Source organism: Bos indicus x Bos taurus, chromosome 2 (genome assembly GCF_003369695.1).
Source record: "Bos indicus x Bos taurus breed Angus x Brahman F1 hybrid chromosome 2, Bos_hybrid_MaternalHap_v2.0, whole genome shotgun sequence".
Lineage (NCBI taxonomy): Eukaryota > Metazoa > Chordata > Mammalia > Artiodactyla > Bovidae > Bos > Bos indicus x Bos taurus.
In genome coordinates, this window is record NC_040077.1 from 14,969,327 (window position 1) to 14,995,689 (window position 26,363).

General features: G+C 38.5%; 1 protein-coding gene across 1 annotated transcript in view; it reads right to left on the bottom strand.

Moving 5' to 3' along the window:
- Positions 1 to 26,363, bottom strand: part of ITGA4 (integrin subunit alpha 4) — a 93,870-nt gene that overhangs the window by 20,227 nt on the left and 47,280 nt on the right. Inside the window, exons 15-17 of the mRNA XM_027556174.1 lie at positions 22,538 to 22,692; positions 10,492 to 10,641; positions 8,218 to 8,294 (exon numbers count right to left, since the gene is read on the bottom strand). Of these exons, the coding sequence (XP_027411975.1) occupies positions 8,218 to 8,294; positions 10,492 to 10,641; positions 22,538 to 22,692 (382 nt within the window). The remainder of the gene's footprint in view (positions 1 to 8,217; positions 8,295 to 10,491; positions 10,642 to 22,537; positions 22,693 to 26,363) is intronic.

Here is a 26,363-nt window from a genome sequence, read left to right on the forward strand (position 1 = left end):
CACCTGTGGTGGATTCATGTCAATGTATGGCAAAAACCACTACAATACTGTACAGTAATTAGCCTCCAAAAAAATAAAGTGGGGAAAAAAGAAAATACAGTATAAATAACTATGTTTAAATAATAAAAAATAAAAATATCCTATAGGATTCTCATATAAAAAGCAAGTGTTGCATAGAGTAGGGGTTCAGAAACTGCTGCCTGAAGGCCAACTTTGGACTGCTGCCCGGTCATGCAAATACAGGTTTATTGGAACATTGCCATGCCCACTCATCTGTGGCCACTTGTGCACTCTGACAGCAGAGTTGAGCAGTTGAGACAGATCTCTGTCCCACAAAGCCTAAAATATTTACTGTCTGTCCCTTCATGTAAAAAGTTTGCTGGCTCTGTCATTGAGCAGTCTGACTGAAGAGCATAATTATTTCAAAATAAGCATACCACATATTGCTATATTTAAAATCTGTAGTACTTTGACAGTAACAGAAGCTTCATTATTTCAGATAGCACCGGATGCTGTCTTAGAGGAAATGACCCCCCAGACCTCATAATTCCTTGTCTGATAGTAATGACATTGAGGAGAAAGGAATTAAAATGTTCCTAGGCAGCATTTCTAGCTCTGACCCCTGGGTCTGAGAAGTTGGATGTTTCTGGAAGGATGAATGATAACTAGCAAGGCAGAAACTCTTCTAGAGCTCAGGTAGATTTCAGGGCAGAATCTGACTCAGTGGCAGTGTGCTCTTTCTCCCAGCATGTGAGGCGATGGCTGTGACTTGCTCATTCTTGTGCTGCAAACCTTTGTGTTACGTTAGCACACATCTGCTTGGTGGCTTTGTGCTTAAGGGCAGGGGGGAGATGTGCACAAACACGGCTGTCCCACAACCCCTCCACTTCTCCAGAACCATAGTACAACTAAAGGAACCGAAGAGGTTCCAAAAGTAAACTTCAGCTTGACATTAAAGTTTAATTAAGACTTGTAGAAGAGCTGCCTAGAAATAGACATTTATAAAATATTCTGGCTTGTAACCAAAGCATTAGTCACTGAACACCTTTGGGAAAGAAGTTGGCACTTAGACAAGCAACAGAAGGTGAGAGCACTGCATAAACAGCTAGGTTCCAAGACAACAGCAAATTAAAGAGAAACACACACTGTTCGCATTGCAGCAGCGAGGCTCCTGGTCTATTTTCCATTTTTAAGCTATTTTGCCGCATTATCATGATTACGATTCTACTCTTTGTGTATGTGTGTGTATACATGTACAGATACATATATATGCATATATCTTATTGTACCTTGAATCATTAACAAGGGGCCGGCAGAAAGAGACCCACCAGCTTTTTATGTGAGACAGAATAAAGGACCAGGTGCACATCTGGAAGTGCGACAAGGCTGAACCAGAGCTTTTCCTGGGAATCGTAGTTCATTCTTCATTAAAACATGCATAATGCAGACTTGAAATTTACAAAGAAGCCTAGAATCCACGTAATTTAAGCAGATCAAGATACTGTGTACATACAGAATCGTAACTTAATAAGGGGAAAATAGAAAAATGATGTATTTCAGCACCAGGCTCTATGTTTTTCCTGAATGAATGCTATTGTTCTGTTTTGTGCAAAATGCTTCCTAAGTCTTAATATAATGAATGCATTTTGCCTCTGTAAGATGAATGACTGCTTTATAGCTAACATGAAGCAGTCATGAAGCATGACTGAAGTCATGAAGCATCTTTTTAATCAAGATGCTAGAACAAAATATAATATGCATTAATATGTACCCATGTCAATGTACATGAGTCATTTATTTGACAAAAAACTAACCTGCAGGAAGTGGCCTGCAGGCCCAAGTAAATATGTCTCCTCTTTTGTCTTTATTACTGACTTTGGGAAAAAATTAAGCACAGGAAAATTTTAATCTGCTGGGAAATATCAGTTACCTGACATTTAAGAAGATTTTACTGAATAAAGACAAACTCATTGAGACCCCAAGGAGGCTAGCAGAAGAATATGACTGGAAGACTGAACTAGTAATTAGAATGTTTAGTGTATAAAGCATACAATCCCTCGTCCCCAGACTCGGTGACATCAGTGAGGCATATATTCCTAATATCAGCATTGTAAAAATGGACAAGTGTTGTTAGACTTACTCTTTTGGGGGTAAGAAAAGCAGTGCAGTTACACACTGCTCACGGTCTGGCTTCCCTGGAGGCTCAGCAGTAAAGAAACCACCTGCAACGCAGGAGACTCAGGAGACTTGGGTTTGATCCCTGGGTCAAGAAGATCCCCTGAAGAAGGAAATGTCAACCTGCTCCAATATTCTTGCCTGGAGAATCCCATGGACAGAGGAGCCTGGCAGGCCACAGTCTTGTGTGGTCGCAAACAGTTGGACATGACTGAACAATTGAGTGCACGTGTGTGTGTGTGCACACACACAGTCTATCCAACTGTGATCTCCGTTCTTATCTGCTAACAGAACCCTGGATTATTCAAGCAATAGGGAGTGTCCCCCATACTGCAGAAGCTAAGGTCCTTGTTTGGCTTCAGGGAGTCAATTTTGACTAATCTAAGATCATGATGACTCCATCCTCCTTCAACCAGGAGAGATTCAGGGGGAAGCATGTGACACAGTCTGGTTCATCAGGATAACAAGTCTGCTCAGACACTTCCCTTCCTCGAAAGCCAGCCTCAAGAGGACATGGAACTTTGCTTCCGCCCCTTTCTGTTTATTGGGAAGCTTGATGCTGTGACAGCCATCTGATAACCACAAGAGAAAAGCCAAGAGAACTGGAAAGATAAACATGAACCATGAATGTTCAGATTTTGGTAGTTTTGCACTGAACCTATCCACCTTCTCCAGACTGCTGATTCTGCAAAATTATTAAATGCCTCTCTGCAGTAAGTTAGTGTTAGCCTAATATTCTGTTACTCACAGTCAATAGCCTTCCTAACTGATAGGAGGGCACTTTTGGTCAGGAAACACCTCCAGCTCTTACCCTGGAAGCGTGATGGAGGTACAGAAGAGAAGTAGTGTCAGATCAGTCATCTCCATGAAAGACTGGATTCTCAGCTGCTGGTGTGATGGCTGATACCTGCGACTGCGTTTGTAAATTCTACTTGGAATGTTGATAAAGGTATATTTGGTCATCTTCATTTCTCAGTGTAAATTCATTTGAATGGGGTTTACTGACCTGAGAATTTAGAGATTCAGAAGGAAGCCTCCACTTCATGAAAACATGAAATGGAGTGCATCAGTGCTATTTAGCTTGCTGCTGACAGTCAGTCATCGCAGTCATCAGAAACGCATGTCCTTGATGGAGTAAGTACATTCTCCTGAAGCAGGTTTGTAGCTCTGAGACACAGACATGCCATCAGGGCCAGTGAAGTCACAGTTGGGAGAAGGCATAGAACATATGATTGCAATTTGCCTACCATGACTGAGAAGGCAGGTGGGACTCATGTGTGAAAGGCAGATTTCTGTCTCATAGAGTACAATTTATTAAAATGCAAAGCAGTTGGTCATAACCCTTCACCTGTGGGCCTAAAAATTCACTAGACAAGTTTTCACTTGAAAACTCTTCAAGTAAGTTATCATTTGATGTGAAGTTGCTCAGTCGTGTCTGACTGTTTGCGACCCCATGAACTATAGCCTAAACACGCTCCTCCGTCCATGGGATTTTCCAGGCAAGAGTACTGGAGTGGGGTGCCATTTCCTTCTCCAGAGGATCTTCCCGACCCAGGGATCGAACCTAGGTCTCCTGCACTGTAGGAAGACTCTTTACCATCTGAGCCATCAGGGAAGTCCTTCAATATATAGTTATCATTTACCTAATGGAAATAGCTTGTAACCTTCATAACTGATGCAAAAGATGTGGGGCTTATACTTTCCACTAGCTTTCAGGCCACTTCAGGCTTCACAGAACTGAAAACTACTGACCTAGGCACAGTCAGAAGCACTCTTGGGACATAAAGAAACAATAAACTCTGGACATTAACCAGTACACACTAAGAAAATGTCTAGAATTCATTGGCAACGGTTCATTTTTTTTTTTTTTTTGCCAAATAGAAACTTTTGGGGGGATATGGTCTATAAATATCCCAATCATAATATTATAAAAAATATAATATCACATGTCCATGTGTACCAGGCTTTGTGCTAGGTAATGTATTGGTCTGCATCACTGCATTTTATTTTTAAAACAACCTTACAGAGTAGGCACTGTTTTACTTTCTTATCGATGAGGAAGGAAGTTTGAAGAGGTTGAAAGTCTTCTCTTAAAAGGTTATTCAGCTAGTAAACCATAGATAAACTTGAACCAGGTTAGTCTGACTTCAAATCTAAACTCTAAACCACAGTGTTTCTTGGATTCTTAGATTTTAGTTTGATAAGAGCCACTGATAGCCTTCTTAATAATGAATATCTCTGGCCTGGTCCCCATGGATACTGATTTGGATGGTTGGGGCCTAAGAGCCTGCATTTCTACCAAGCATCCCAGCTGATTCTCATGAAGGTGACTCTAAGACCACATCTTGAGAAACAGTGTCTTACCATACAATCATAATGGACTATTCATATTTTGACTATAATAAGAAACATTATTATTTCAAGTTAAAATGCAAAGTAGGGAAAGTAACTTCTTATTGTGAGAAATATGAAGAAAAACTGATAATTAAATTAATGATTTAATATCTTAATTCAGGAAGATATATTTTAATTCTTCAGGAAATTAGCCTTCTTCATAAGTTCCTATAAATTTCAACATTTTTTTCATGGGCCTGAGAGATTGCAATGAAAGATGATGAGGTGACAGTGGGGGTGTCTGATTTAAAGAGATGAAAACACCACTTAATTATATCTTAGATAATCTTTCCCGTGCAAAATTATTCTTCTTATCAAAGGCTCATGACAGCCAGCCAAAGTACCAGGAAGACCAAGCATTTTAGGAAGAAAATAAATACATGAATGGGAAGGTTATAAATTATTCATCTAATATTTCAACAAAGGCACCACAATTACATGCTGAATTATGAAGTAGTTAGTGGTTGCTGTTTTAGGACTATCGAAGCAGCCAATCTGGATAATTTAAGTATAGAGTTCAATTATCAATCAAATGGGTTAGGGCTTCTTGGCCCTCAACTGTGGATGCTCAAGGCTATCCTGGCATTGCCTAAGTGAAAAGAATTAATTTATTCTCTGCCATATGTCATCCCACCCCAGCAGGGTACTCAGCACTTTGTCAACCTTTTTACTCATTCCTGGTTGACTCTCCATCCCATTTATTACAGTTATTTTGAATCTTTTCCCGTTCCCTTCACAAGGTCCCAAACCCATCCTCAAAGCCCTCACTTTCCATTTACAAACTCAGTTTTTATTCTGGCCATCCATGAGTTCTCTATATTTCCCCTCCCACCACATTAAAATTTCTTAATGTCAGCATCTGTTCACAGTTTCTTAGCTCAAGATAAAGAAAAATCTTAATTACTTTCTAAGCTTAACCCTTCTCCCTGTGTCTGATCCCCATGCTGTTTCCTTCAGGACCTTGCTGCATTCTCAGCAAACATCCATTTGTCACCTAATAGCATTCCGGGCACTGTATTTTGCATTAGGGACACAAAGATGAAAATACAGACACTTGAAGCAGCCTATAGGATAGTGTGGAGATGGACAATGATAGTGGTGAGCACAGGTGCAATGGGACCAGGACCGCTGGAGGACTCAGGTTTTTGTAGCTGGAGACAGAGGCGGGGGGCGGGGGTGCTTTACCTAGGAAACAGCTGAGATTTATAAGATAAATAAGGGCTAACCACATAGGTAGGCTGAAGTGAAAAGATACAGAGGCTCAGGAGAGGATGGTATGGCCAAGGAACCATAAATATTCTGCAATCAATGGACAAAAGTTCAGTGGAATTGCTAAGAAAGAGCACTAAGGACTTCAGATTTTAAGATTATAATGAACTACTAAAGCCCTGCTATCATAAGTGTAAATGAGAAAACTCACTCTGGAAACATCTTGGTAGAGGAATTCGAATAATGCAAAGTCAGACACCAGTATCCCAGAAAGCAGTTAAGCCCATTGATTCAGGCAGGATATTGAGTGCCTGGTTCAGAGAAATAGTCGTAGAGATAGAGTAGTATGATGGATAAAAAGTATATCTGGTGGCCGTATTATAAGGCTGGGTAATTTATTTGATGTCAGGGATAAGAAAGAGAGAAGGGTGCAGGCCGAACTCCAGGTTGTTGGCTTCGGTATCTAATGGTTGTATCGTTGGTGGATAGTGACGAGGCACCCAATAGTTCATGTGTGATAGGCATTGGATGAATGGGTGTGGAGCTCAGAGGCATGATCTGGCATCAGCAGTAGAGGCAGGCCAGGGGAGGTCATAGTTGTGAGTAAGATTATCCAGGGAAAATATGGGAGAGTGAGAAAGAGCCAACAAAGCCAAAATCAGTGATCCTCCAGCACCACTGAGAAGGAGGGGCTAGAGAATTAGCAACACAAAGAGACTGGGAGTAGGATGGCATCATGGAAATGATAGCAAAAAACATTGAAAAAGGAATGTGAACAGTTGCCAAACCCTTCACAGGAGAATTCAAGCAGGATCTGAAAGTGTCCCCTGGATTTAAGTAGTCTCTCTGTTCAATTTATTCTTTTCCCTGCCTTTGATCCTCACATTTGCTTATATCGTCCCATGATTAAATAAATAACCTTTGATAAATACATAAATATTCCCTTAATCTCTGATGCTATCATTATGCTACAACTGCTCAGACATTTCTATGTTAAAATTCGCTGGTGTCTTTCTATTTTTCCCCCACCAGTCACATTTTAAGTGCCAACTTCCATGACCTTTCCTTATTCATTATGGTTTCCGATCTCTACAAAATTACAGTATTAAGTCTCTCTTTTTACATTTTCCATTGGCTAGCTCACCATGGACTTGATTTTCCTCTTGGTTCTATGAAGTTTCTTTTCCAGTCTCCTGGAGTAACTCCTTATTCTTTTTAAGCTTTTTAAATGAAATTTATCCACCCTTGCCAAGATTTGGTCCTTAGTTCTTTGTGAAATTTCCATTTTGACCCCAGGCATTTTCCCAAGTCACTAATGTGTAGAGGACCCCCAAACACAATCCTGAACTAGATTTTCCAGTGGAGAGCTACATACAGAAATCTCATCAAACTCAGATTACCCCAGTTTAAACCTGCTTCCTTTATATCCCTACCTCCCCAAAAAAGTCTCCCATTTTCCTGCCCTGTCAGTGACGCCTCCTTGCCTCTCTCACTTTTCATACACAACTAGCTCTTAACCTGAAATATAGATCTCCAATCTTCATTTTTACATCTTCCCTTCCACATGCAGAACAATGTCAATAGAGAGGACATAAATATGATATAAAATTACAATGGTTTATTTCACAAACATTTATCCAGTTTGCACTATGTACACTATTCTAAGCACGTTACATGTATTCTCTTTTTTCTCTTTCCCTTCTGTGAATTTAGAAAAGCAAAATGGTTTATTCCCTTTCAAATGTGTCACATAAACTTAGAGATTTTGTGCATCAGTCTCAACTTGTGCATCAGACTTCTCTGGTGGCTCAGATAGTAAAGAATCTGCCTACAATGCCAGAAACCTGGGTTCAAACTCTGGGTCAGGAAGATCCCCTGGAGAAGGGAATGGCTACCTACTCCAATAATCTTGCCTGGAGAATTTCACGGAGAGGAGCCTGGTGGGCTACAGTCAATGGGGTTGCAGAGTCAGACGTGACTGAGCAACAAACACTTACACTTCACTAAACTACGTTAACAGTTTTTGGATGATAAAATGCTAAGCATTATGTAATAAAGGTTAGCTCATTTTGCCACTAAAATTCTATTAACAGGCACTTTAAAATGTCTGAAAAATAAATACAATTATATTAATGATAATCTAAAACACACTTACATCCTGAAATACCTGAGTTATCAATAAAAAGATTAAAATTATGCTGGATAAAACCATGGTGCTCAACCATTCTCATTCTTTCAATAAGTGGTCACCTTTGAACGTATGCTTATATGACTGCTGTATAGATCACTTAGTCTTTTTCAGCATAATGCTGCTCTTTCCCAGGTCTTTAAACGTTGTTAATCCCCAATGATTAGTTCTTAGTCCTTTATTCTTTAGAACCCACATGCACATATAAAGTGCCCCATCCTGATGAATAACAGAGAGCAAAGTACACTTACTTCAAAAATCCAATTTTTGCAGAAACCTGTAGATCAGCAGTACAGTTTTCATGGGCACAAAATCTGGCAAAGTTTATCTGGAAATAAAATGACAATATTTTTTATTTTAGTTAAAATCAGTAGGCCTATTTCCATGTTTTTTAAAGAATAATTTATCTACAATACATGAGAAAAAATTAATATAGCAAATTGATAACTTTCAAAGAGTTCAATTTGAGAATTAGAAGGTTCAGCTAACAATTCCAGGACTAAAGGAACCAAGTTCTTGCAATAGGTAAATTTAAAATCTAACTGTGTTAAGTAAAAAAAAAAAATTCTTTCATAGTAGTTGTATAAAAAGAAGTTTAATCAAACTGTGATAGTAACCTCTGTAAGAGTGTAAAACTTGTGCTGCCAAGACTTTTTCATTGAATTCCTCTCGATTTTCTGGTGCTGCCATGGGATCCTGCTTATTATGCGTAAGCATGATACAGTTTTCACAGGTGGTAGAACAGTGACTTTATATTTGTTGAAAATAATAAAATGTAGAAATTTTTACTGTGAAGATACAGTGAATGAAAACAAATGATAGTTTATCAATAGATTCCAGAATTTATTTAATTCCGAGCATTTTAATAGGACCCAGAGATACTGTAAGGTACACAGGAAGCCCTTAGGTATAAGCTGGACAAAGAAATACAGACATAAAAGACATAAAAAGAAAGAAAGCAGAGAGGGGCAGGTGAAGGGGGGAGAGAGACAGAAAAGAGAGAAATCTAGAGAGTCAGAGGAGGGGCCAGGCCATGAAATGCAGAGTGAGTGGGGCACTGCCAAATGGCATGTCAGACCAGAGACTGCCTGTGCCAGGCGAGCACAGGGAAGTGTAAGTGAAAATCGTCCTCTAGACGACTTAAATATAACTTTTTCCTTCTACTCTTATTTGTGAAGCAGGTTGTTTGAAGAATCAAAATGTAGCTCATTTTAATATAACTACAAGTTGCTAAGATTTGAGCTTAGGTACTTAAAATATTGAGATGTTCATTATTAAAGGCATTTAAAGGTAGTTGATATTGAAGGCTGAAGTTCAACAAAAGAATGAAAAAAACTGACTTCCATGAATATTTTCATACAAGGGTATAGAGGAAATTTGCTCTTAAGTTATCATCTTTATTTGATTTAGCACAGAGAGCAGACAGTGCTGATTCTGAGCTCAAATATCTTAAAGTGACTTAGGGGCAATTTTGCCTGGACAGGATATGACCTAGACTTTAAATGTCCTTTTCCTCTTTTGCATTCTGTGTGCTATAAGTGAATGTTTTAATGAGTACTTTTACCACAGCTCAAAACAGCCTTTGACTCTGTCTTTTTGCTGTTGGATAGTAAAAGTCTGAACTGGATTCCTGGGAATAAACTGTCAGTGAAACTGATAGATTTTGGCATACATTTTAAAAAGCAGTTCACTAGTTAGCATGCAGGATCAATCTCAAAATGCATTTAGATCCTGAGATGTGGTTGAAAAGCATATGCTGCTGCTGCTGCTGCTAAGTCACTTCAGTCGTGTCCGACTCTGTGCGACCCCATAGACGGCAGCCCACCAGGCTCCCCCATCCCTGGGATTCTCCAGGCAAGAACACTGGAGTGGGTTGCCATTTCCTTCTCCAATGCATGAAAGTGAAAAGTGAAAGTGAAGTTGCTCAGTCGTGTCCGACTCTTAGCGACCCCATGGACTGCAGCCTACTAGGCTCCTCCATCCATGGGATTTTCCAGGCAAGAGTACTGGAGTGGGGTGCCATTAAGAGAAACTGTTGTGTAATTAAATACCATGTTTATAAATGCCATGTTTATAAATGAGTAAAATCTGACTAATAAGACATGAATGAATATGTGGGCAAGGTGAGTGAGAGGGAGACAAAATGAAAAAGGAGACAGAAAATGAGAAAGATAAGTTGAACACACATGATGACCTGAATAACTTGTGAATGCTGCTCACTTCCATTAGAAGTCCTTGCTAGAAATATACTTTCTTCATTGACAAGGTATCGAGAAGAGAAAATTAACATTTTATGTATATGTGGGAAATCACTGCTATGACTAAATGCATAGTTAAAAGTATTCAGTTCAATATCCTAAAGGGAAAATAAAAAAGAATGGAAAACAAGACATACCATAAATCTTTTTTATAAAAAAATTTCATTAAAATTTTAAAAAGATTCACTTCCACATAACTATATAATATTAAAAAAATTCTTTAGTTGTATGTCACATAACGTTTCAAATAAAGAAAAATATTCCTACTGTTTTCTCAATGATGTCTTTTTCTTTCTTCTGCTGAAGAATTGGCTGAAGTGGAGGGAATTCCTCTATACTTCGTTTACTGACGACATGATGCCCCAGGTGGTAAGTGGCTTCAATCTGGATTGGGGTGAGGATGTCCCGTACATCTTTCTAAAGAAATTGAAAACCATATGAATTAATAATAAAAATGCCTGTAAATTAAAAAATATATAAGCCCCCTCTTTTCCTACACAAGGCCAAATACAACATGTGGAAGTGAAAAAAAAATATCCTTTCTTTTTAAGATATACTGTTAAAAAATTGAACTGTACATTTTCACTCATATCAAAGGCATTCATGTTTATTAGGAAAAAGACAAAAGTTATTAAAAAGAAAAACCAGAACTATCTAATAGATATAGAGGTGTGCATTTCAGCATATTTTCTTCTATGCTATTTTCTCTGCATATAATTTTCTTATTAGTTGTTACAGTATATCTATATTTATTGTGCTTTCACATTTCACAAAGAAAGAGTTCTTGGATTTATCAATTACACAGGGATTGTAACCCATTTGGAATCCATTTTCCTCTGTATGACACTCTAAGTTTAATACCTTACTAATTTTTATACAACATTTATCAGTCTTAATCTTATCTATATGTGATCAAAAAGTCTGAGTGATTAGAATTTTAAATGGTACTGTCTTCTGCCCCCAAAGAAACAACTTGTGAGTTTATTCCTCTGATTGTCAATTCATATATTTTAATCTTTATTTCTACATGCAGGAATTATTTTTCTCTCTTTTAAAAACACTTTCCCATGAACTTAAAATTTATATCATCTTTTCCATTTGATTATTCAATAGCCCCTTTGTTAAATGGGAATACACTGCATCACTATCAAAATTATCTGCTGACATACACACACACACTAAAATAACTTGAAATAAATAAAATAAGAAAATAAGAAAGTAAGTTCAAAAGCATTTGGCATTCAATTAAGGAAATGCTTCCCTAAATAGTAAAGGTGTTCAAGAATCCCAAGTCGGTAAAAAAAAAAATATAGAAGTCAGGTTAAGATTAAAAAAAAAAAAACATGGCATTCCTTAAAAAGCAATTCTCTGAGCCCTGCCTAGATGGATATGCAAATTTCAATATATACTAAACAAAGCAGACTCATTTATTTTTCTTCCTGTCTTGCTATGACAAACCTAGACAGAGAATTAAAAAGCAGGGATGACATTTTGTTGACAAAGGTCTATATAGTCAAAGTGAAGAGTGAAAGTTGCTCAGTCATGTCCAACTGTTTGTGACCCCATGGACTATACAGCCCATGGAATTCTCCAGGCCAGAATACTGGAGTGGGTAGCCTTTCCCTTCTCCAGGGGATCTTCCCAACCAAGGGATCAAACCCAGGTCTCCCACATTGCAGGAGGATTCTTTACCAGCTGAGCCACAAGGGAAGCCCCTATGTAGTCAAAGCTATGGTTTTTCCAGTAGCCATGTATGACTGTGAGAGTTGGACCATAAAGGAGGCTGAGCACCGAAGAATTGATGCTTTCAAACTGTGGTGCTGAAGAAGACTCTTGAGAGTCCCTTGGACAGCAAGGAGATCCAACCAGTCCATCCTGGGGAAATCATCCATCAAGGAATTCAACCCTGAATATTCATTGGAAGGACTGATGCTGAAGCTGAAGCTCCGGTACTTTGGCCACCTGATGTGAAGAACTGACTCATTGGAAAAGACCCTGATGCTTGGAAAGACTGAGGGCAGGATAACAAGGGGTCAACAGAGGATAAGATGTTTGGATGGCATCAACGACTCAACAGACATGAATCTGAGCAAATTCCGGGAGATGGTGAAGCACAAGGAAGCCTGGTGTGTTGCAATCCATGGGGTGCTAATAGTCAGACATGACTTAGTGACTGAACAATAACAACAAGGAGCATGGACAAATAAGAGTCCACTATAAAGTAATCCATGAGAATTTATAACAGAATTCAGTTGACCATTTAAACTGCAAGAAATAAGAAATGTCAAGGGCAAACCTATAGAAAAAGTATCTTATGCACAAAAGAATTAAAAATAGATACAATCTCAGGATTTGAGAAGGAAGCTCACAATCAGACAATGCTTTCCACCCACATAGGAACTGGGCTTCCCGGGTGGTGGTGGTGGTAAAGAACCCGCCTGCCAATGCAGGAAACATAAGAGATGCAGGTTCAATCCCTGGTCAGGATCCCCTGGAGGAGGGCATGGCAATCCACTCCAGTATTCCTGGAGAATCCCACGGACAGAGGAGCCTGGTGGGCTACAGTTCGCAGGGTTGCAGAGTCAGAGACGACTGAAGTGACTCAGCATGCACATAGGAGCTATGCAGTTTTTCTTTTCTTTTTTTTTGGTATTATAATTGTTACTATACTCAGAAAATATCACACTCATTGTCTTTCACACTAAAAACTTAAATGTAAAGCTTGGCTTAACTCTAGTTTTCATATGCCCATTTCAATCTATCAGTTCAGTCGCTCAGTCATGTCCAACTCTTTGTGACACCATGAACCACAGTACGCCAGGCCTCCTTGTCCATCACCAACTCCCGGAGTTTACCCAAACTCATGTCCATTGAGTCGGTGATGCCATCCAACCATCTCATCCTCTGTTATCCCCTTCTCCTCCTGCCTTCAATCTGTCCCAACTATAGTTCTTGTTAAAAAAATAGATTCAGCAAAGTCCCTCTTGACCATTAAAAGAACTCAAGTGTTTTCACTAGGACTAGACGTATTAATTTTAACTATAATTGAGTTATATCTATGAGGTTTATATTTACACTTAGTTCCTTAGTAGATCTATGACATTGTAACTGACAAACATCCTAGTGAATAATGTCAGTGGATTTTGTTTACAGACAATTCAGAGTTGGAGTATTAGCTTAAGCATTTCTGTCTAAAGGCAGATTTCCAAAGCTCATAAATTAATAACCCCTAATGAATAGAAAATGGAGAAGGAAATGGCAACCCACTCCAGTGTTCTTGCCTGGAGAATCCCAGGGACGGGGGAGCCTGGTGGGCTGCTGTCTATGGGGTCGCACAGAGTCGGACACAGCTGAAGCGACTTAGCAGCAGCAATGAATAGAAAAAATACCTATCATAAGGATTATAGCTATGCTGCTTATATCTGTATTAATTTTTGATAAAAGTTAGTTAATAAATATGACACATCACATAAAAGACTACACCTATTCTATGTCCTTCAGTTGAGTTCACTCGCTCAGTTGTGTCCGACTCTTTGCGACCCCATGAATCGCAGCATGCCAGGCTTCCCTGTCCATCACCAACTCCCAGAGTATGTAATTAAAAAAGGGTGTAATTGTTTCTTCTCATCATTAACAACATATATATATGGATAAAATCAAGTGGTCTGAAGATAGAGTTGCTGCTGCTGCTGCTAAGTCGCTTCAGTCGTGTCTGACTCTGTGCGACTCAATAGACGGCAGCCCACCAGGCTCCCCCATCCCTGGGATTCTCCAGCCAAGAACACTGGAGTGGGTTGCCATTTCCTTCTCCAGTGCAGGAAAGTGAAAAGTGAAAGTGAAGTTGCTCAGTCGTGTCTGACTCTTTGCGATCCCATGGACTGCAGCCCACCAGGCTCCTCCATCCATGGGATTTTCCAGGCAAGAGTTCTGGAGTGGGGTGCCATTGCCTTCTCCCTAGAGTACTAGGGTTCAAACCTCAGGTCCCTCCCTTGTTATCTATGTAACCTTGGACAGATTACATAACCTATGGACCAATTACCTCATGTGAAAATGGTTGGTAATAGTGATTATGACACCTACACTTTATTGCTGTGAGGATTCAGTGGCATAATGTATGTTAAACACTTAGCTCAATGCTTGGTATGTATTAAGATCTTTTATTTTTTTATTTTTTTTAAACTTTACATAATTGTATTAGTTTTGCCAAATATCGAAATGAATCTGCCACAGGTATACCCGCGTTCCCCATCCTGAACCCTCCACCCTCCTCCCTCCCCTCCCCTCCCTCTGGGTCCTCCCAGTGCACCAGCCCCAAGCATCCAGTACCGTGCATCGAACCTGGACTGGTGACTCGTTTCAAACATGATATTATACATGTTTCAATGCTATTTTCCCAAATCTCCCCACCTTCTCCCTCTCCCACAGAGTCCTTAAAAGATGTTAAATATGATAACTATTATGTGCATATATTACTTCAAAATGTAGCCATATAAGCCAACCAAGGAATTACAGAACTTTAGTTTCTTATAATAAATTCTGGTGACTATTTTGGAGGAGTGAGAAAAAATAAAATCAGTCTGTTGCCAACTAATGAACACTAAATAAAAAATGAGCTACATTTTCTACTAACACAAGTATTCCTTAGTCGATAAGTCATATCCGACATTTTTGCGACCCCGTGGGCTATAGCCCACCAGGCTCCTTCTATCCTTAGGATTTCCCAGGCAAGAATACTGGAATGGCTTGCCATTTCCTTCTCCCAGGGATCTTCCTGACTCATGGATCAAACCATGTCTCCTGCATTGGCAGGTGGATTCTTTACTGCTGAGCCACTAGGGAGGCAATTAGACTTGTCCTAATGAAGTGGTACCTGGAAGATGTGCAGCATGACTCAAAGCACTCAAGACTCTCATGGCTTTCCCATGCTCACACATGGAGATGTTTTTATTAGGTTACTTGGTAAGTGATCATCTCAACCTGAAACCTTGACCATATAGGAATGCTGCAAATCAAGGTCCAAATCCCAAGTTATTGACTTGTGAAAATGGAACAGCTTGAAGCCCTGAGTATTACAATACCAAACTTGATTAAATTATTCCCAAGGTGTAGGGCTAGACAGCCACTGATTGTCCCTCCACATGTCCACTGTTTTAATTCTTCTCAACAAGCTTGCTTTGACCACATCACATGTTATCTAATTCATACTAATTTTCCACAAGGTCTTCTCTACATCTGGTGTATATTACTTTCATTATCCTAATTAGCTATTAATTATGCTTTTCTCACAATATATAAAATGTACGTGTGCTCTTACAAGAACTGTATTTAACAGATATTCACACTTACTTAACTTTAACAGCTTCACCTAAGGACAGAAGCTATAATATCAAAAATGTCTTAAAGTGACTAATTAATATATAGGAGGGAAAAAGTAGATTTGCTTAAAATTTTTAATTTGGATGGGCATGTGCTATCTATATTAAAAATAATGATTCCATGCCACATTTTTATGGACAATTACATAAAAATAGGACACTCACAAGCATGCAAATTAGCACATGCCAGAAATTACACAAAGTCTGCCTTATTGTCTGATTTCACAGAAATCTGTAGTATGGCCAACTTGAGAATGGAGCTGTAGGTTCGTGTCCTCCTACTGTGTTTATGCAGTGAAGGAATTTATTTAAAGGGTGGAGCCAGAAATATTTTTAAAATATTACTGAATGAAAAATGCTGTTGAGGTATAAATAAACATGTGAAGATATCTATTCATGGGTCTACTCTGCAGAAGGCAGGATCTAGGGACACAAAACTGAAAGTCATGTGTCTATGGCACAGTTTATAACCCATAAATCTACACATGTGGTGGGGGAATGAACATTCTGATACACACAGACAGGTGCAGAACAGGGAGAGCCACTAATCTACACCTGCAAGGGCAGGGGAAAATGCTCACATAGAAGACTCTTCAATAAGGAATGTGATCAGATTGGTGTTTTTGAAATGCCGCTCTCGTGCCAATGTGGGAAATGAGTTGGTATGGGAGAAGGGAACACTAGGGCAGATTGGAATCTGAGCCAGGAAGGCCATGTGTAATTATAACCGTTTCATCTGCTAAGTATGTTTCAGAGGGTGAACTGTCCAACATCTGAGACTAAAACTTCCAGAGAAAAGATAACATCCCCAAGACAGGTACTCTAACCATTATACCAGTAGACTATTCTCAGGTTTTTTTTCCTCACAGAATTATTTAAAAAGCACTGAGAACACATCATCTATAAATTTCTTAAACATTATTCAATTAAGGGCCTTGTTTAATGAGCTGTGCTAACTCTAAGACAAACATGGAAAAGATAATATCTTCAAAGACCCTGAATCTAACAAAGAATTACTATATGTTGGAATAATCAATCTACTTCTAGGATACCATAAAATTAGTACAGTTATATAGTTTGCTTGCACTTAGATTTTCAGCAGAAAGTCCATAGTGTGTTGAGGTTAAAACATAACTACTTTGGAGCAAATGGTACTTCATTAAACTATGTATAAACTTTGTATAGCTTAAAAATATAAGCAAATAAAATACAAATAAATATATTTACTAATCAAATACACATTCATTTTTTTGAAGTTATTACTGAAAATGATGGGTTTTAGAAGTCACCCAAAGACTCATGTAACAAAATAAAATTCCTTTATTTCAGAAACCTAGGATTCAGAGAAAGCAAAGAAAGAATAGTCTACTAAATACACAGGCAGGTTGATTTCATGCTTGTTATAGAACATGCTAAGGCCACTAAGCTCATTGGCTCATTTGTTCTCTTTCCAAACATCAATCTCTTTCCAACATGCAGAGATTCCATCAAGATCAATTAAGAAACATCATCGCTAAAAACCTTAAGGTAAGTCTCACTAGCATGGCTGCTCCAACATTTCTAAAAAATTGTTGACAATTATTGATTAGGTTTTGCTAAATCAAAATAGCCTCAAAATTATCCCCTGTCCTAAGCTCTTTTCCTAAGAAGTCGCTAAGACCAAATCAAGTTGTACTTACGAAGGCAACAAAGACAAAGATTAATTTTCATATGCTTACATGAATGAGGGAACATTTTCATAAAGGGAAAAGTGAAATCTAATACAATTCTGATAGATAAACACTATAAGTCATAAAAATTAACCATTTTTTCCTATCAGAGCAACCTTTTATTAACTCCCAACTCTAAATTCTAGTTTCTTCTTTCATGACATCTAATAATTTTAAGGCTCTAATAGCAAAAATTAAAGCTTGGCATAATTATAGACAACTAAAATATGGAGTTCTATAAGGAGAAAATAATAATTTCTACCTTCCTATTTTCTGAAGAACACATTTTGACCATTCACATAAAACAATCTTATGTAATACCTGTTTTAATTATGTGTAGATTAAGTAGACTTGAGAAATCTGATATGCTTACCAACCAGATAAATGACCATATAGTCTCAGAAAAATAACATACCAACAAATTTATATTCCAGTGATGTGATAATTATTAATTGTTAAAAATGTCTACCACATTCCAAGAAGATCTAATACATAAAACTAAAAGGTGATTAAAAGATAAGGATGTAATAAAAGTCAAGATTTTTGAGAATATTTGGAATTTTAAAAATAGCCAAGTTTTCTACCATCAAAGACTGTGACAGGTTTTTAAAATATAAGTAGGGTTAAAAACTTTCATTTACGTGAGATCACCAATGGATTGTATGAAAGAATAAAAACAAAATTCAATCATTTCCTCACCTTCAGATCCCAATGGCTCTTATATGTTGTAAAACTGATGAGATCTTTCTGGCTCATTGTCTTTAATACTCATGTCCAACGATTTGCTGATCCCACTGGGACCTCCAATTCAGCTTTCTCCCCCTGTTCCTCACCCACCCTCTTAATGTCCTCTCTCCTCTCCTAACCTTGCTTAATCTTCATGGCCAACGATGTAACCACTAGCTTGCTTACTCCTCAACTCTTTCTTTTCTCCTTTGTGTCACACTGTTGGCAGACCACAACCACGGTTGACTCTCACCTACTCCCACCTATCAGGCTGAATGTGACTGGAAAAAACCACAGCCCTACTGACTCATCTCACCGTCTGATGCAACAGAGAGCCTAATGCCATCTCAGGACCATACTATTCCCGCTCACTCTCTCACACTCTGAGAAGACTATTTCACATCTTCTTCCTAAACTCTAAACACCACCTCTTCCATTCTAACTGAAGCTAATGACTTTGCTTCTTACTTCATTGAGAAGATTAAAGCAATCAGAAGCGAACTTCCAGTCCTCCCCCACACACGTGCCCAACATCTACACACAAACAAATGAACTATGCACGTGCCTACCGTGAATCAATCCTTCATCTGTACAATTAAATTCCACTGCTTTTGCCTTGAGAACTTTGCTCCAACTATTCTTTCATCTATTTCCTAAATGTTTCACTCTATTAGAACATACCTATCAGCATAAAAACATGCTATTCCTCTTATCTGAAAAGAAAACTAAAAAAGTCACTCTACTTCTCCTGTCGGCTACTGACTCCCAACCCCTTTTCTTCAGTCCCCTTTGGAGCAAGAATCTGTGAAAGAATAAACTACTCTCTGTCTCCACTTCTTCTCCTCCTTTCCTTTCCCCCTACTATTCCTCTGAAATGCTGTTGTTGTGATCACCAATAGCTTCTACATTGCCAAACCCAACGGTGAGTTCTTTAGTCTCCATCTTATGTGACTAAGCAGAAGCACTGAAAACATCATCATGCTCTCCTCTGTACCCTGCTTTATTCACTCCACTTCCAGGATGCCAGGAGCTCTTGCTTTCTTTCCTTACTGATTGGTCCTTCTCATTGCCATTGTAAGCCTTCTCTTTCCATCTCTTCATGTTATAGTGCCCAGAGTCCAGACCTTGGCTCTTTCTTCCTGTCGTGATCTCAGCCACCTCATATGCCTTTAAACCTCATTCATATGCCGAAGAGGCATTGTATTTCCAGTTCCACAGCATTCTCCAACTCCAGATGAGTATATTTAAATGCTGAATTGCTCTATACACTTACAAGTAAAACAAATGGCTTCAGCTCAGCAGGTCCACAACTGAACTTCAACACTGTCCACCCGAGCGTTGTTTCCCTTGCCCTATTGATGAAAACTATTCTTCTAGTGGCTTTGGCTAACAACCTTGGAATCATTTTGGAGCCTTTCTCGAATGTTAGACATCAATCTTTCACTAAATTGTGCAGAATCTGCCTTCCCCTGTTTCTCTCCATACCCACTACCACCATCTTCACTGGAGCCATCATCTCTCAGCTGACTTACTGAAGTATCCTCTTCTTCCTGTGTCAATCTGCCTAGTCTCAACATAGCACTTAGGAAGCAATTAGAGTATTCCTTATTGTTACTCAGTTATATCATGTCACCTCTGCTCCAAACTCTACAATAGATCCCATTTTATCTGGAGAAAGAAAATCACAGATCTTATGTGATCTGACCTTTTTTTCTACTACTCTCCACCTTGCTCTCTTTTCCAGCCATCCTTGCCTCCCCATGATTCTCTAAAACAACCAGGCATGTTGTTGTCTTGAGGTGTTTTTTGTTTTTGTTTTTTACCTAATTCTTCTTTCTGTACTGTTCTCCTCCTGGATGGGGGATTCTCAAAGCACAGTTTCCCAGCTGGCAGCATCACCATCACCTGCGCCCTTTGTAGAACTGGAAACTCTCAGGCCTCACTGAAGTTACTGAATCAAGAACTCTAGTTGGGGCCCAGCAATCTGTGGTTTTAACCAGCTGCCCAGGTGATGCTGTCAGATGCCAAGGTTGAGGACCATTGCCCCAGGTATGTACCCCAGGCAGGTACACTGCCCCTGGTGACTTCCTTGCTCCCTTCAAGTCTTTGCTCAAATGTCACGTTCTGAATGAAACTCGCTCTGACCACCCTATTTAAAATTGCACCCTTTACTCCTTCCCCAGCACTCTGTTGGTTCCTGTGGTCTGTCTGCCCTCCTTTCCTCTTTCCATTGCCCATATGGTGGCTCAGATGGTAAAGAATCTGCCAGCAATGCAGGAGACCCAGATTCATTCCCTGGGTCAGGAAGATCCCCTGGAGAAACAAATGGTTACTCCAATATTCTTGCCTAGAGAATTCCATGGACAGAGGAGCCTGGTGGGCTAGAGTCCATGGGGTGGCAAAGAGTCAGAAAAGACTGAGCAACTAACACTCTTATCTTCCTCTAAAATACTATAAAATTTACAAAAAAATTACATTTTGTTACACTGTAGTTTATCTCACCACACTACACTATAAGCTCTATAAGGGTAGTAACCTTTTTTATGTTTTAGTCATTGACCTATATAAAAGTCTCAAATAGAACCTGACACCACATAGGTACTCAATATCTATTAAGTTAATTGGAAGGAGAAGTAGAGCTTAATTGGTATAGCCAACAGAACCTATACAAAGGAAGCATGCTCAAGTAGCAGGCAGGTTGTCCTGTGAGAGGTGGGGGCTGTGGGCCTGAGAACATAATTAAAAAGTATCACCTTATTTAATTGTAAGGGGTGCTGAGGTGGAGTGCGTATGTATAATACACCCCTGACATGGAATACGTTTTAGAGAACAAAGGAGCAATTCAGTTAATGTTTCTGAATGCCTTGGATACCATGCCAGTTGGGGTGGGGAACACACACATTATATTTCATCTCTTCCCAAATAACAGCTAGAAGTCCTTGACAGAACTCAAGGTTAGGACAGCTGCTTCTGTAGTTTTAACACCTACCCTTTGGATTTGTTGCAAGGGAGGGTGTTGGAGTAGCCTTCTGACTTTCTATGTAATAGGTTTAAAATGTCCCAGACAAAAACAAGGTAAGTTAGAAAGGAAAAACAACATTGGAAGAAACGATCATTTTTTAATAAACAGTCCCACTATGTACCAATTCCAGAGCTAAATGCTATTTTTGACCGTCAGTATGGCCCAAAGTCATGGCTGTAACCTGCTATTGTCGCTACCATGGTAACACAACAAGTATACGTGTAACTAACACAGAAACCTTGCTCAATTGTCATTTCGGGGACAAGCTTATTCTGAGGAATGTGCACAATTGTGATGGACCCTTAGTCATAGGAACAATACCAAGAAACAGGACCAATAAAGCAGATCAGTTTACTGCCATTTATGCAAGTTCAACACAATATATTTATCAGTGTCTAATGCTGGTCCTTTTATTATCTTTAAAATGGTCTCAGTGTTAGTCTCTAAAATTGGTTAACTGGAGTAAAATTAACTGTCTAGAATTTTTTTTAAAAAACTCTTTAATCCCCACCATATCAATGATGGTTACTCTAATATCATTCTATACTTTTGGCTCTCAACCATTTAATAGCTTTACCCTAGTACAATAACAAAAATTGTTAAGGGAAATGAGGGAATAGCATAAGGATTATTGCTCTTAACATTTAATAGTCCTGTTGCTTGTTTGCATTTGCTTAGAATAAGTATCTAAGGGAAAATTAAGGTCTAAGCTGAGGCTACTATTTGAAATCCCAGAAAGGGCTCCTGGGAATAGTTTGGCTTTTTTGTGACAATAGATTTTCTGATGAAGTACACCATTCCCTAATGAAAAAGGCCTGGCACTGCTTCATACGATAAAATGTGACCAATGCAAGGAACATGATGATCAGTTTGGGAATGAGTGTTTTAATAAAAGAAACATGAAATCGGCTATGCTTTGGCAGAATACACACCAAACCATCACGAGAGCCATCATCCTGGCCCACAGATGATCCCCACCACGCGACAACTGTGTGAGTTCCCACTGACATCACCAACGGCGCTGGCACAGAGACAAACGCACAATCCAAACGCAGCCACATTTGATTCTGCTTCTTAGAGTCACACAAAAAACAAACCAGCCTCCATAGCCTCCCCCCAGCCCCAACATCTACCGGGCATAGATCTGGGGCGCAGCAGAGCTACTCGATATTTACATTTTGAGGCAAGCATGTAAACAGAGATGGGGCAGTAACAACTGAGGATAGGAAAAGGCAAATCTTTAAAAACAGAGATGCACTAAATGTGATAAATATGAAACAAAGAAGCAGCAGTAAGCAGGGTTTGAATTATCCAGGTCATAGGATTGTCTAACATCTAGACTACAGAGTAGTAGATTAGATAGTTCAGGAGGCATTAACACTTTTCACTATGTTTTATAAAACATACCAATGCAATAAGAATTAAATGTATTGATAATACTGAAGTTTACATATCCGTTAATGAAAACAAGTTTACATTACCCGCATAAATGCTTGATGTGTTTTGCAGCTAGTTGCTTTGCTCTGTACTTTAATGCTTCTTGTAATCACATCATAAGTTCCATTGGAAGAAAAGTAAAATCTCGATGGAGACTCTGTCTTTCGGTTCACATCCAGGCTCATGTTATAAAGCAAAACTGCAGAAATGTAGAGAGAATCGCAATGAATATAATTATATACAGATATTTATTTTCTTTATCTTTGAAGTGATAATAGTCACAGTTATATAGTATACTGGGAATATATTAAATTGTCTTTATTAAATAACTTTCTAAAAACTAACCTGAAATATGAAAGAGGAAACAATCTTAAATGTATATTTCAAAAATTATTTTTACAAATTTTAAAACAAGAATTATAAACTTTGAAAATTAACATCTTTTGTTATTTGCTTAATCCTCCCATATATAAACTGGAGAAGGAAATGGCAACCCACTCCAGTATTCTTGCCTGAAAAATCCTATGGACAGAGGAGCCTGGAGGGTTATAATCCATGGGGCTGTCCAAGGGTCAGACACGACTTAGCAGTTAAACCAATACCACCATCCATATATAAACATTTCAAAACTACAATACCAAAGTTGTCACTAATAATAAAAGTTCTGAGTCAAGTTTCAGCCTTCGTTGAGTCCTTTCGTCATTAGAACATCTGACTGAGGAAGAATAGGCAGAGTACTACACGCAAGTATCACCTGGAATAATTTTATCTTGTGTGGTTACAGAACTAATTTCATATATGATTTGCTGCTTCTGCTTAGTCGCTCAATTGTGTCCAACTCTGTGATCCCATGAACTGTAGCTGCCAGGCTCCTCTGTCCATGGAATTTCCCAAGCAGGAAAACTGGAGTGGGTTGCTATTTCCTTCTCCAGTGAATCTTTCTGACCCCCAGGGGTCAAACCTGGTCTCCTGCTGGGCAGGTGGATTCTTTACTACTGAGCTACTATGGTTTGGGTTCATTTATTTTCATTTGTTTCCAATTTGAGGGGTTGCTATCTTTCTATTTTTTTTAATGAAGAGTGAACACATGATGTAAGAGTCAAACGTATATAACAGTTGCCTCTGACATCTCCTTGCTAGCCCTAGACGCTGAGTGTTTCTCTTCCTTATCTTTATGGGTTTCTGGCTTGATCTTCCAGTATTGATTTGTGCAAAAACAAATGTAGTCAGACATTCTCTCGATAAATATTCTGGCAGTTTGATAAGAATTTATTTCAAATCTGACATAGTAAATGATCATCTGCTAAAGAAGATCACCAATAAACAAAAAGAAAAAGAAAAATTTATAACAACCATAAAATTCCAAGAATGATCTTATTAGGAAAGAAAGATCTATTTCTTGGATTTAAAGGGTTCTTTGTCAGAGTGGTAGCTGTCAGAGGTGAGGGGTGCAGGATAGGAAATACAGGTGAAGAAGATCAAAAATACAAAATTCCACATAAGTCATGGGGATGTAATGTATGGCATGGTGAAAGTGAAAGTCGCTCAGTCATGTTCCAACTCTTTGTGACCCTATGGACTCTACTGTTCATGGAATTCTCTAGGCCAGAATATTGGAGTGGGTAGCCTTTCCCTTCTCCAGGGGATCTTCCCAACCCAGGGATCAAACCCAGGTCTCCCGTGTTGCAGGTGGATTCCTTACCAGCTGAGCCACAGGGGAGCCCAAGAATTCCTAAGTGGGTAGCCTTTCCCTTCTCCAGGGGATCTTCCCAACCCAGGGATTGAACCCAGATCTCCCACATTGCACGTGGATTCCTTACCAGTTGAGCCACAAGGGAAGCCCAAGAATACTGAAGTGGGTACCCTATCCCTTCTCCAGTGGATCTTCCTGACCCAGGAATTGAACCAGAGTCTCCTGCATTGCAGGTGGATTCTTTACAAACTGAGCTACCAGGGAGCTGCAATTAATTATACTGTATTGCACATTTGAAAGATGCTAAGAGAGTAGACCTTAAAATTTCTCATCACAAGAAAAAAATTTAAAAAAATTAAAAAAAAACAAGAAAAAAATTTACAATTATGTATGACGAGGGATGATTGTTTTGGTGACACTTTCACAATATACACAAATATTGAATCATGTTGTACACCTGAAACTAATATAATGTATGCCAATTATACCTCAGTGTAAAAAATTGAAAAATAAAAAAGTTTCCTTGCAAAACAAGCTACATCTAATAGTCTTCTGAAATGTCATTCATTACACAGGAGCAATAATTCATAAGTGGTATTTGAAATAATTTATATAATTCCTCAAGTGTTCATTTATACTTTAGGAGTAACTTATTCTTCTGGAAGGATTTTATCTACTTACTTCAAGGGAACATAAATATAAAATCTACATCACTCCTACAAACTTCAAATGAATCTTGCATCATTCTTTATATTTAGAAAATAAAACTCATCTTCAGAACTACAATAACCAAGATTCAGTGCCTCAGAGACAGAGTTGCAATTGAAATTGCCATCTACAAATTCATCACCCTGAGCTCAGACAAGAAGTACATGAAAGAAGGGAAATAAAAATCCACTTGCAGTAAGGGCAAAATGTCCTGGTTTTACTAAATATGTTTACCATGTGAATTATTTCTCCCAAGGAGTCATTTTACAACCACTATAAAGTGTGCTTCTGCAACAATGCTATGATTATTTATGATTTTCATATATTTGTTTTCAACCATTTAAAGAAGTATTTGGTCACAAAGGAATTGGCAGTACAACAAACACTGATTTTCCATAAAGGAAAATATATTTAACGTGTATCTCTCAGATAATCCATCAGCTTGCCTGTGTCACTGTGTTACCAGGGTCATGTTCTCAAATGGCTACTACTTCAACCAATAATCGGATGGAGGTTCTGCTCACTGCCCTATCACTGAGTCTTTAATGAGGACTTTTGCAGAACGTTATTAAACATGAATCTGATCTATATCTGTAAGAAAAGAATCTAAGAAAGAATGAATATGTGTATAACTGAATCACTTTGCTGTACGCCTGAAACGAAAAACATTGCAAATCAACTATACTCGAATAAAATTAAAGTTAAATAAATGAATCTGATCTAAAGTAGAAAATATCAGGCTCATTCTATACTTCTTATTACAGGCTGATAAGACTGAGGCCTCTGTCACATATCTAAAGCTTGGTTCAGTATTTGCTTCCCTTCATGATGTTTGAAGGACAGCCTACAGGGTCAAGGGTATGAACAATTCTTGATAGATCCTGTGGGGTACAGGAAATTTATGAATTTTTAACATCAAAATGGTAAACTCTTTTATGTTTCTCTCCTACCATGGGCCAGTTTCATTAGTAGTTATCCTAACATTAGCTTAAATATAATATAATTAGGAACATTAATTTGCTAGGAAAAAAATAATGCTTATGAAGTGACATATATAAGATTTGAGATTAACCACAATGTTGCATGAACCATATCAAAGCTAGTTTTTCAGGACTTCCCTAGTGGTACAGTGGATAAAATCTGCCTGCCAGAATACTCTTTGACATAAATCACAGCAAAATCCTCTATGACCCACCTCCTAGTGTAATGAAAATAAAAACAAAAATAAACAAGTGGAACCTAATTAAGCTTGAAAGCTTTTGCATAACAAAGGAAACTATAAGCAAGGTAAAAAGACAACCCTCAGAATGGGAGAAAATAATAGAAATGAAACAATTGACAAAGGATTAATTTCTAAAATATACAAACAGCTCATGTAGCTCAATACCAGAAAAATAAACAATGCCGTCAAAAAAATGGTAGAAGACTAACCAGACATTTCTTCAAAGAAGACATACTGATGGCTAATA